Source organism: Melanostigma gelatinosum (genome assembly GCF_949748355.1).
Source record: "Melanostigma gelatinosum genome assembly, chromosome: 2".
Classification (NCBI taxonomy): domain Eukaryota; kingdom Metazoa; phylum Chordata; class Actinopteri; order Perciformes; family Zoarcidae; genus Melanostigma; species Melanostigma gelatinosum.
In genome coordinates this window covers 32,164,915-32,178,338 of record NC_136635.1, presented here as the reverse complement: position 1 = coordinate 32,178,338, position 13,424 = coordinate 32,164,915, and the positions used below count along the sequence as shown (strand labels likewise).

At 41.9% G+C, this 13,424-nt stretch overlaps 1 protein-coding gene across 1 annotated transcript; it reads right to left on the bottom strand.

The window, feature by feature from the left end:
- Nucleotides 1-277: 277 nt before the first annotated feature.
- Nucleotides 278-8,606, bottom strand: LOC306791337 (uncharacterized protein). The gene is made up of 13 exons (XM_079288000.1): nucleotides 8,471-8,606; nucleotides 7,241-7,443; nucleotides 6,980-7,117; nucleotides 5,482-5,620; nucleotides 5,078-5,399; nucleotides 4,506-4,647; nucleotides 4,257-4,400; nucleotides 3,989-4,047; nucleotides 3,371-3,555; nucleotides 2,868-3,268; nucleotides 2,484-2,583; nucleotides 2,085-2,292; nucleotides 278-1,983 (listed from the first exon to the last, which is right to left on the bottom strand). The coding sequence occupies exons 1-13, from the start codon at nucleotides 8,585-8,587 to the stop codon at nucleotides 1,847-1,849; spliced, it is 2,295 nt and encodes a 764-aa protein (XP_079144126.1). The 5' UTR covers nucleotides 8,588-8,606; the 3' UTR covers nucleotides 278-1,846.
- Nucleotides 8,607-13,424: the final 4,818 nt, after the last annotated feature.

Sequence of the window (13,424 nt, the reverse complement as noted above, 5' to 3'; positions counted from 1 at the left end):
GAACGTGGCCAAGACCAGAGAGATGCTGGTCAGGTTCGGTTCCAGATTCTCAAATGACAGATTCCACTTTTCTGTTTTTAGACAAAGTGAAGTGAATATCTTTAGATTGTTGACTGCTGATCAGACAAAACATTAGAAGTTTGATGACTTTAATCAGTGAGCGACATGTTTGGAGCTCCAGACTTAATGTAGCACTCTTGATAGATTTCTGTAGTAAGAAAAAGGAGAAGTGTGTTTGTATGCGAAAGAGAAAAATGAGTTAAAACAAAAACATATGCATGAGAATATATCTTTTTATTGATCCAGTAAATGTTTCATAAATGACAAGGTGCAGCCCTAAAGGGCTTTTGACATGTGATGATAACATTTGACACAATGATTATGATTAGGGCGGCACATATGAATTAAATCATGTCATACACAACAATAGAAGCGTTTGTAAAGCTACATGATGGATTACTGAACTGAAATGTTCTGGTTTCCTGTTTGCACGGCACACATGTTTGCTGGCTGAAGTATTTCCACCTATAAGCTGTAGACATGTATAAAGGATTTAATATAAAGCTCATTCATTTCAATGGGCACAGAAGATACTAAAGATCTGATTGGTTGAACACTGTGACAATCAACAATATCGCCCCCATTCACTTAAAGTGCAAAGGGATTCACTTGTGAGTCTGCAGGCCTGGGTCTCTGTTCTACCTAGAGACACAGAGGTGAGATCTGATTGGATGAAAGCTCTACTTAAAACAAGCTGCACTGGAAGCAGAGCAACTGAGGAAGACAGGAGCTGTGCAATGAGAAAATAAGATAATGAGAAAAATATTATAATACATGTAGTGTATTTCTGAAAAATTATTAAATTATATAACTTCGGGATTCTGTCAGAGAAGGCCTTCCTGGCCCTGACGGCCCACCACTAAGCAATGAGCAAGTTAGTGTCAGAGTGAAATTGTGTGATGTAACTACAGGTTTAAACATAATCGTGCATGTCAAGCATAAGTTTAGTATGATGTTGAACTGCTGTCTACCATCTTGTGTGCACATATTCAGGATCTACAGTTATGTGAAGTTGATGATCTGACAGCAGATGTCTCCACTAGTCAGCGTTCAGGCGGTTGGAGGTTTTGGGGTTCATAAGTAATGACAGAGGAGAAGGAGGGGAGCTTGGTCTTGGCTGGTCTGGTTCCGTGTTGGGACTTGACTGAAGTTATGAGGCAAACCCAGAATGTGTTGAACTGATTTATTCCTTATCATACACCCACGTCGCTACATTAGCATGCTGACGTTAGCCCCGAATGATTACATCGCACACATGCACAACACACCACAGACACACAAAGCATTGCTTATTGTGTAATGAAGACATCAAATGGAAGGTTGATATAATGCACATTTCCCCTTTTATTGTAAATTAAAATCCCATTTAAAAGACGCAAATACATGACTTCACCATGATCACAGGCGGTGAAGGATCCAGCTGAGTTGGTTCGGGCATCCGATCAGGATTACTCGTGGACACCTCCCTTTACAGGGTTTCAGGTAAACCCAGAAATATCATATATCTCATCTGGAAAAGTTTCTGTGGAGAGGTACGCCTAGAATACCCTGCTAAACCTACTGCGCCTGCAACCGTTCTGGTTTCCTGTTTGCACGGCACACATGTTTGCTGGCTGAAGTATTTCCACCTATAAGCTGTAGACATGTATAAAGGATTTAATATAAAGCTCATTCATTTCAATGGGCACAGAAGATACACGAGCACTCAATATCTGACGGCAAAACGAATCAAAAGCTTTACGTAGTCAAATGTAATTAATGCAGAACTGCTATTCTGCATGCTGTCTTAACGTTCCTCTGCGGACAAAGGTTGGTATTTGACCTTTGACATCCTGGCCTTGTACAGGACCACGGCACTGATCATGCCACCAGCTGCGAGAAGACATCCAGCGATGAACAGCAGGTTCAGATTCAGGTGGAGCGCTGGAGAGACAACAAGCACCATGTTTTACCTTGATCTGGTCCAAAGTGGCTCAAACAAGTGACGTGTGCTGGTAACAGAGAACCTTTCTCTGGTTTCATACCTGAGCTCTCGCTGCTCTCCGCTGATCTCTTTAAGCGCAGGGGACCCTGGGAAACGAAGTGCCGGGCACTCTCCACGGCACCCTCTCTCTTTCTGCGGTGGCCGTGATGAAGCAAAGTGGCTGGCGTTGTGGAGCTGATGCATCCCTGAGAGGACCTGGTGTTGGGTTCCCCTGCTGCACACATCAGGACTGTGCAGCTGATGTACACCTGAATGAAACAGAACACGCTGTCATCACACCAGCAGACGGACCGACAGCAGAGCTGTGCTCAGATCCAGTTCAAACCTCCGTTTAGTAAAACTAGTCAGACAAATGAAAGGACGTCATGAACTGGACCTATTCGTTGAAGCATTTAGAGATCTCCCAGAGACATCAACAGTCCTCTGCTCCGTTCTTCACCTGATCAAACATGCCGATGAACTTGAAGGCCTTCATGCTGAACCTGAATTGTCTCGGGTGGGAGGGGGGATGGATCTGAACGGTCGGGTCCACTTTACACCTAGTCAGAGCAAAACGCAACAAAAAGATGAGACATGTTGCCTTTGTTACTCTGTGCCTTACAGTGGATGCTGCTATAGGGGCAGAGGTATTGTTCTATTGGTATTCACACAATAAGAAAAGTACTACAGGTTCTACAAAAGATGGAGTCAGTGAAGCATTGACTTCTACATCCTGACAGGGTGACATTACACAGAAGAGCCTCGAAGCAACAATCAGAGAACTAATCTTTACAAATGCTTTGTTGTGCCCTCTATCGCCACTAGGGGGTGTGTCCATGCCTACCCATTCTCAATGATGGAGTAGGTCTGCTGGGAGTTCTGGTTGTCATATGGTGAAGCCCTGCAGGACTCCACAAACAGCACGGTGTTGTTGACGGAGGAGGTGGCCTCTATCTGCATGTAGATCATGCTCCATATGTCATACACCACCGGGTATGAAGTTGGGTCAACCATGGCTTGGTATTGGTCGTTAGGATAGAACTCAAACTGGTAGGTGAACCTGCCGAAGCCCCTGTCCCACACTGAGACGATGGGCCTGTGTACTGTGAAGGCCAGTGTCACGTTTCCACGTTTGGGGTACTGGCAGTAGAAGTGCACCTCCAGCAGGTGTTTCCTGGTGATCACGTCGGCTGTGTTTTCAAACGTGGTGATTTCATTCTTGAACCTGAGGTTATCCCCGTCTTCCTGCAGTGAACAAAGGTCATGTATTCAGTCCTCGTACTGCTAGATAAAGGCAACACCAACGACTGAGAGAGAAGAGCAGCCGGTAACAAAAGCCTGCGTTACCTCGAGCTCAGTGCCACAACCGCTGAGGGGGATGTCGGCGAAGACGTAAGTGCTGTTGGAGCGCAGCCTGCAGGCGATGTTGGCGCCGTCGTTGAGCCGCAAATGATCCTCATGGAGTCCATGGAATGAAGACTTCTCAACCTCTACTCTCATCGTGGACTCGGTGCAGATCACATGGGAATTAACTAGAAGAAGAGAGTGTGAGAAAATACACATTATATACCAATGGTGTACTTATTTACAGGGGGCAGTAATGCCAACAAGAACTTCAGCAACATTCCAGACAAAGACTGTGATGTTTCCATCAAAAAGAAAGTTTCTTTAAGTTCTGCTGGTTTGGTTTCACTGGTATGAACAGTGAACGTGGTATTTTTGTGTAGAGCAAGAATGTTTTGCGTCCAATGACGGCTCTGAATTTTGTCTTGTAGGAAGGTTCAACCAATCACAGCACTTTATAGAAGTGCGCGTCTCGCGGCTTTTTAACCTCTCATGTACGCCAGCCATGCAGACACTATTTGGCTCTTTAACTTAGTATTCAGTATCTGATATATTTGGTGAAAATACACACCATTACAGATGTACTTAAACAACCAAATGTTGAGATTAAAGTAGACTCACGTGACACCCTCCGAACTTCTACCAGAACACACCTCATCTCGGACTGATAGACGCCGGACCTGAGGAGCATCGGTGAACGCTGATTTAATGCCTGCTACTCTTTCAGTTAGGCCGATATGTCATGTTCAAATTATTACTGGTGGTTTTGGCTCCTAGTTGTTGAACCTCTACCTTGTTGCTTAGAGAAAAACACCAAACACAGAGAAATGTCACTCACTGTGGAGATGGGGTGGCGTGGTGATTGTGACTGTGATGGTGTGTGGCTTACCCGGTCACCGCATCAACAGCAAAGCAGATCGGGAAAAACTCCCCCAGGTCATCTTGGATAGGCGTCCACCTGATGACGAACTCCCCATGTGTGTTCATTTGCTTGGTGATGTTCACTGGGCCGCTGATGATGATGTCATGTATTCTGTGTGATAACAAAGCAAAGAAAGCAGAGATTTATTGACTCTTTCCGCTCTGATGATATCTCACGCGCCTCAAGGCAGCACCGGTCCCGTCGGCTCTCACTCACGTTGCGCGTGATGCTCGTGCTCTGACTCTGATCTCCACTTCTCTGTCGACCTCTGCATGGAGGCGGGCTCCGTCTGAAGGTGTCGGGGGCAAAAGCTCTGGCAAGTAGAGTCCCTCCTGACACGAGGGAGCAGCTGGGTCCACTGGAGTTAAAAGATAGAAGCTTCATTTCAGTTACAAAGTGCAATAAGTAATTTATACTTAAAAACTGACACTTTGCTGCTGCCTGTGGATCACAACTTCAAAGCTGCCTCAGCAAGTGTTGCTGATTTCTATCAAAGACAAATGGTCTGCTGGCTGTAGCTGTTCATGTTGTTCATGAAAAGAGTTTAAAGAGACATGTTTTTACAGGACAGAGACGTTCAATGTGGGAAACTAAATTCACAGGCAATGGTTTAGTGGACAAATAAAATGTTAAAAATCTGACTCCTGACTTTAAGATTTCTAAAATAATGTCTTCTGCCATGTGTAACATCTCATTAAAGTGTTGCAGAGCTGCAACATGAAGCAGGGTTTTTGTTTTTTTGTGGATTGGCTCATTGAAAATGCTGTCACACAATAAAAATAACTCACCAAGAAATGAGAAGTGCAAAGGTAGTTTACTGAGTGAAGGTATGGTTATTGCTGCTGCTGTGGTTGTTGCTCCTGTGGTTGTTGATGCTGTGCTTGTTGCTCCTGTGCTTGTTGCTCCTGTGCTTGTTGCTCCTGTGGTTGTTGGTGCTGTGGTTGTTGGTGGGGGGAAGATAGATCTCCCAACCAGTGGGGCCTTGTAGGATCGGGATCCATCAGTGTAGCCCAGAGTGATGTTCCTTTGCGGGAAGTCCTCCACCACCATCTCAAATCCATAAACTTTGGGGTCGGCAGTGGATTGATTGTAGTGTAATGTGCAAGAGTCCTGACGATGTGAACATTTTGAAGTTAAGTGAAGCAAAGCATCAGTGAAGTATTGAACAATGTATCAAGGCTTTTCAACTAACCGGATCTAAGGTGAAGCCTGAAGGTTGTACACAATGGCGACACTCTACATCTCTGATATTTCCATATCTGCATCGAACTCTGTCTCCATCAGGATCAAAGGACATCAGCTTGTATGTCCGTGGGCAGTTCTCAGGAACTCTTGAGTGGACACATGAACATGAGTCAGTAACACGAGTCAGTAACACGAGTCAGTAACATGAGTCAGTAAAATGAGTCAATAACATGAGTCAGCAACATGAGTCAGTAATATGAGTCAATAACATGAGTCAGTAAAATGAGTCAGTAACACGAGTCAGTAACACGAGTCAGTAACACGAGTCAGTAACACGAGTCAGTAAAATGAGTCAATAACATGAGTCAGCAACATGAGTCAGTAATATGAGTCAATAACATGAGTCAGTAAAATGAGTCAGTAACACGAGTCAGTAACACGAGTCAGTAACACGAGTCAGTAACACGAGTCAGTAAAATGAGTCAATAACATGAGTCAGCAACATGAGTCAGTAATATGAGTCAATAACATGAGTCAGTAACACGAGTCAGTAACACGAGTCAGTAACACGAGTCAGTAACATGAGTCAGTAACACGAGTCAGTAAAATGAGTCAATAACATGAGTCAGCAACATGAGTCAGTAATATGAGTCAATAACATGAGTCAGTAACATGAGTCAGTAAAATGAGTCAATAACATGAGTCGGTAACATGAGTCAGTAAAATGAGTCAGTAAAATGAGTCAGTAACATGAGTCAGTAACATGAGTCAGTAACATGAGTCAGTAAAATGAGTCAGTAACATGAGTCAGTAACATGAGTCAGTAACATGAGTCAGTAAAATGAGTCAGTAACATGAGTCAGTAAAATGAGTCAGTAACATGAGTCAGTAACATGAGTCAGTAAAATGAGTCAGTAACATGAGTCGGTAACATGAGTCAGTAAAATGAGTCAGTAACATGAGTCAGTAACATGAGTCAGTAAAATGAGTCAGTAACAGTCTTCTAGGCCAACAATCAGCTGGATAGCTACACCAATGTAAGAAGTAATAAACCAGTGACATGCTGGTAGAGGTGTAGTACAGTTCATAACATTTTACATACAGAATCACACACTTTAATATTTGTAATTTTACTGTAATTCATAATTAAAATAGAAGAATATAATTTGATTATTTATTTTGGCTGGAATGTCATACAAATGTTAAAGTAAGTGAACATTCTTATTATTGGAAGAAATCATTGAATTAAAGTCACTCTTTTTTTGCGATTACACTATTTTCCAAATGATTCTGATGTGATATGATTGTGTTGGCAGACAAACTGTAGGATACAGATTGCAGACCATGTTTGGCTTTCAGCCCCTAAATGTATTTGAGGACTGCCACGGTGTCTTTTTTGTTTTTGTAACACTGGGAGGCGGTGAAGTAGGACATTTTCCACCGTTTCTTTAACGAACAGATTGTAGCTTAGCCTAGCTGTTTCATGCTAACGGCAGAGGACTTACCTGAGGAAAGGTAGAATGGCAATGTCTGGTGACCTGTTGGGATTTCCAGTGTCAGATCTTGATCCCAAATCCACAAAAGTCTGTAGTCTCCAATTAGATACCGAGTTGCGCGTTGGGACCCAACAGCAGCTAACAGCCCTGGTCATCAATCAAAAGACACTCTTGAACTACTGCACCAAACACTGGCTGCTCTTCATGATAAGAACAACAAATACAATATTCAGCATTTATAGGATTCAAGAGAAGAAGAAATAAACTCACCTTAAATCAAAAGGGCTGTCACTCGGGACGATTCTTGTGTTGACTATTTCAGTTTCAAACCGTTCGTTGGATTGTGGTAAATTGGTGCCGCTAACAATCGTACCGCTCTCACTGCTGGAGATAGAGCCACAGTTGCCTCCGTAACAACCCCAGTAGATGGAGGACTGAGAACTCTCAAAGGTCGCCCTGCGACGAACCTCCACCTGTGGAAAAAGATCCTCGAGTTAAAGACGGTGTCTCCACTGAAGATAAGGACATCCTAATGAATTACATTTCTGTGTATTTACTCTGTAATGATATCCATTTAAAGAAGGGTGTTCATCTGTAATAATCATTTCAACAAATCAACAAATATAGTTAAAGTTCATATCTTAGGTTTTTATTTAAATTCATTAAGAACAATATTATTGCAATATGTCCTCTGATCTTGAGATGAGTAAAGAAAATGTGAATGGAAACCATAATGACAACAATAATGATGGTATGTTCACGTTTAGATTAAGAAAGTCATTGTTCTCATCAAGCTTTTATGATTTTTTCTTCTTCTCTTGGTGAATTAATGATTTTTAAAAGGTTAAAGGTCATCCCTTTCAGCCACGGGGGGATTCCATAAACGGGACTCGGTTCAACAATGTTAAATGTTTTAGCGTCTTCACCTGAACTTCGTTTTTTGGAGTGAAAAGGCAAAACACAAGAACATAATATGAACTCAGCAAGAATGAAAGCATGGATCAGAAATCAAGCCTGCAAAATCAAGAGTTCAACATATCAACCCATATTATTTTACATCCATCACGCATTCCATTCTTACTCTGAATTTAAATAAAACGTGGAAGTGAAGTTGCTATAAATACACGTTTTTTCCCCCTTGAGGAGCTGATAAATATCAAAATATCTTGTAAGCAACATCCGGGGGAATTTAACTGTTTCAGAAAGGAAGATCGTTTTTAATAAAGTCCTGACGAAGTAATCATAATAAGTAATAATAACACATGTTATGTAAATATTTTAGATGTACTCAGAAATGCTTTACAAGATCAAGATGTACAAAAATGCATTGAGTTAATATTCTCTAAACAGAGTATTCAAACCCATTTAAAATAACAACAGCATTTATAATAAAGAGATTAAATAAGCGTTCCCAGAATATGACAAATCCCAGAGGAAACATATTCACACATCATCTGTAACGCACGTTGCACATCATATGTAAAAAGCTGCATCTCTCACCCGAAATGATCCGTCAGGGTTTCTGTCTTTGAAGCTGAATGTCATGGATCCCCCCATGAAATGAGACGCAGAGGCCAGTGAGACCAGGAGCAGCTGAAGCAGGAGCACTGAAGCCATGATGCCCTCAACTCACTGTGTCTGGAGGTTCTCTACCTCACATCCACCTGCAGCATCATTATATATACGCTCTCGCAGGCTGGCCGGATGATGGCAGTCCTTTCAAGTTTCATGGAATGCACGCGATGTGCCAGAATAGGCTGAACAACTGGTTTCACAACATGTTCTACTGTCAACACCTGCAACGGTGACAAGTTGCCAGAAAATTAATTAAAGCAAATGGTACAACAAGGAAATAATGCACCTTCCTCCTCCCATAACAACTCAACAACCAGATTCTCCACATCTCTCATCACTGACGAAGGATATTGTGCAATCAAAGCGTTTGTCTCCGTCTTCCTCTCAGCAGCATCACGTACATGTAAGCAGTGCTTTTAGTGCTAAAGAGACAATTAACCCCAAAAATCAGAAACACACATGTTTCCTCTCACCTGTGTGCTATTTATCAATCTAGATTGTTTTGGTGCGAGTTGCCCAGTGTTGTAGAAACTGTCCGTAGAGATGTCTGCCTTCTCTCCGACATAAAGGAACAACATGACACTCTGCTCACAACAAGAACTGTGGAATATCTCAGGAACGGGTCACGATGTCTGCACAGACACTTTGCTGTTGACTTTTCCAAATGTAAGCTGTGTGTCCTCTATTCCCATCATATTGGAAAGAAGGCCGACATCTCTGCAGCCGATATCTCCAACTCTCTGTAACTCACACCAAACCATCTACACCACAGACTGTTTGTAGGAAGTGGACGTAGTCATTGTTACGTCTCTCATTGCTTTATGGACTGCGGTCTTCAATCCCAGATTTCTGCATTTTGGCCGTCGCCATCTTGTTTTTTGCAACCAGCGAACAGGAAGTGACCATAACTGGACTGAGGAGGAGTGACGTAGAGACACCGTACACTTGGTTTGTGTTTCTGTGGAACGCTGTGATGCTTTACTGTGCTCCCTGAAGAAGCTCTCACCTTAGAGATTGTTTTTTTCCAGTGTGTGATCATCATCGATGTGTGTTGAGTGTTTCTGAATGAATCTGTTGCATCTCCGTGTTGGTTTGATCGGTTAAGGTTTGTCTTTTCAGCTTTCAACAAAAGTCGGTACTCTGATCTTCATTCGACTCTCCCACTGAACGTAAATTCCATGTTTGTTTTATTGTTTGTCTCATTTTCTTCAAACATATATTTTTATGTTTTATTCGGAGGGAGCTTGAGATTTGAGAACGTCTCTGCCAGCAGCTGCTTCTCTGTAATTCTTGTGTGCATGAGGATGAAATAACTTGAACTTGAGCAGCTTCATTGTTTGATTCTTTTTAAATGGATGAATAACAGGGATTTACACTCCGGTGGTATTTCATTGAAGAGTAAAAGGAAGGTTTCATGTAACAAACCTGAATTAAACACACACCGCCCTCCTGATGTTCATCAAGCACGCACACACGCACGCACGCACACACGCACGCACGCACGCACACACACACGCACGCACGCACGCACGCACGCACGCGCACACACACACACACACACACACACACGCACACACACACACCACTGAGTCCGATGGGCTCAACCGGGGATCAAGTGTTGTTTTGGTGCATTGAAAGCTGTGAGAAAGTGAAACATGTGATTGTGTGGATATAAGTCGGGTGAGGCCAGTAATGGTCCAAAGACTGCTCTCACATTCTGAAGTGCACGCTCATCTAATCGTCAATATTTTCTGCTCTTTGCTAGTTTGTTTGTCTTTTTTTATTTTGTCAGTGTGACATTAACACAAGAGGAAGGAAACAGATGTTATGATGTGATTATGGTTCTGATTTGTACTTTTGTTAGAGTGTTTAAGTGTTTTGGGGAATGCCTGAAAGTGTGTTCATATAAAAACAACTGTGAGCGGCAGGATGTGCAGGTATGTCAGAGGAGGAAGAGGAGGAGAGAGCAATGGATAAATAACCATATAAATAAATGGTCATCATAATAATAATGACAAAAATGGAAAGATAAACAGATTCGTACATGATTTTCTCTGAAGCATATCTCGTCAATCATTTCAGTGTGTACGTTTTCAACTGTCGTGTCTTTTGACCCTCTCTGCGTCTTTCACAGCAGGAAGCCTCACGTGATTATGGATGAGGTCACCTGCTAGCAGTCACCTGAGGTCCTCCTGAAGAGAGACATGAATGTCCTCTGATTTCATCTTTAATCCTCCATGTTTCTGTGTACATTTAATGTTCACACATGTGCCGTCCTCTTTGTTTACCAGAGTAAAGGTCTCAAACAAAGTTCATTTATTTTCCTTCTCTATTTCTTGTGTCTGAAAAATACAATTTTAGTGTCAGAACGTATGGAAGACATGTGCTTTGTGAAACGTGGCTCCGATATTTACTTGGAGCGAAAGAATCCTTGGTGTTCATGCTCACTTCTCTGGAGTCAAAGGACTCAGGACGTGTTGCTAATGTCGTGTCAACATTGGGCAACTTTGTCTTATTTTATTCCCTCGTCATCTTTTAAATAAACAATGTAATTAGTATGATGATGTGATGTTCATGCAGTAATGAAAAATCTCCTTCTTTTGACTCTAACTCTAACTGTAAAAACCTTTCTGAATACAATAAGGTAGCAGCTCGCTCACGGGAGAAATAATCTACAAACATGTCGTAGGTGAATTAGAAATGTAGTGTTGGAGATGTGTCTTTGGCAGAAGCTAAAGATAACACAGGAAGTATCGTTTCCCGTAACAGTGTGTTGTTGACTGGTGACCTCGCCGATGTTCAATTCATTTTAAACGAGTGAGTGACTCATCAAAAGCCAGACGGAGTTTATAACATCGATGAGCTGAATGACTCAGAAAAGGGAGAACAATAAAAACATAAGTATTTTTATTTTTCTTCTTCACATATTGTGACTCTTTTTGAACACATTCATATTCACAACACAAATAATTTAAAATAATTTAATAATAAAGTGACACCACAAAAGACCTGTAAGTCCGTTTCTCTCTGTCTCTCTCTCTCTCTCTCTCTCTCTCTCTCTCTCTCTCTCTCTCTCTCTCTCTGTCTCTCTGTCTCTCTGTCTCTCTGTCTCTCTCTCTCTCTCTGTCTCTCTCTCTGTCTCTCTCTCTGTCTCTCTCTCTGTCTCTCTCTCTCTCTGTCTCTCTCTCTGTCTCTCTCTCTCTCTGTCTCTCTCTCTCTGTCTGTCTTGGTCTCTCTCTCTGTCTGTCTCTCTCTCTCTCTGTCTCTCTCTCTCGCTCTCTCTTTCTTTTTTTATGTCTTTAATCAATTTGACATTGACACTAAACGTGTGTTTCAAACCTCGGAGGTCAAAGATTGTGAATATGGCGTGTTCACCTTCACCTGATAATGAACAGGTTCATTCTCTCTCAAGAAGCAAGTCATTGCACTAATGCACAAACAGCCGAGAACAACCGTTCAATGCCATCCTTCATCAGCAAGTTTTTATATTGTGACACGAAAAGTAATATTGGAAGGCGTTTAAAATAAGAATTTTTCTTTTTGATTGTATGAAGTGAACACAACACACTTCTGAGCATGCATTCACAGTTTCACAAAGTGGAACACAGTTTTAATGTTTGGGCACCAATTCTCCAAAGTGGGCTTTTATTCTTTCAATCAATGCATCCAAACAATGAAGAAGAACTACATTGGCATTTAGCAATATACTTAACAACTCCCCGGATAGCCAAATACGGGCTGCCGCCCCTTGTGGACTTCTTCCATGTGTAAGTTGCGGACGTTGTGTGCTACGGCACATCAACAGTCATGATAGTAAGCGATGATGAAGAAAGTTATAATGAACAAGTCTGTACCGGGCATTAACTGTTGCTGACAAACTGTTATGGCACAAATCTGACCAGAGTTCTTCATCAATTGTTATATTCAATTCTGATGCCGGTATGCTGCCCAGCACGAGTTGTTCTTTCATTTCCTCCTCCAGACTGATTTGATGCCAAACGGCACATTGTCACATTCTCATGTCAGGAGTGGAAAGTTTTTAATGATTAATAATAATTGCAAAATGTCCTTGCAATTACTGTCATGAACATGCTCCACCAGTGCACACCCACACGGATGTTTTGTTCTTTGAGTGATTGATTGTTGAGCACACTTTGAAAGTATCACCCAACGCTCCACTGACACCTTGCCAGGAATATTTGTCGGATTGTCACGGATAAGAAGTAGTGTCACTGCACCTCGAACTCAGCACATTTACTGTGCTGAAGCACAGTTTCAACTACTTATTCTGTATTTAAGAAGAAGTGCAGTTGTTTGCTCCTGTATACTTCTACTACACTCCATGTTAGAGGAAAATATTGTTATTTTACTCCACAATCTGACATCTGGAGTTACTTTACAGATTAAGATTTCAACATAAAACATATGATGAAGAAGATATGATGCTGTGCTACAGATTAAACTATGCAGCAGTATGTGATTAACATATTATTATATGTATATGTATATATATATATATACATGACAGCAGATGAAATACTTTGACACTCGTCTTCCCGTAAGTCCACGGCTGTCTGAGCTTCAGGACATTCTTGCTCGTCACATTCTTTTCTTACATGTCGAGTATAAATGATCGGAGATGAGAAAAGAGCACAACAATGACCAACTGTATCGCTGTCTTCACTTCAAACTGCAACTTTACTGACAGATGGTGAATTTAGATTGTATTTAGAAAAAGACATATTGTAGATCTCCATCAGCTGCACGAGTGGGTGAAGTCCGTACACCACTGTGTGAAGTCACTACGTATCAACATGATGACGTCCAGCCCGCTCTCAACTGATGGTGAATGAATCATGAAAAAGCCATTTTGTATTCT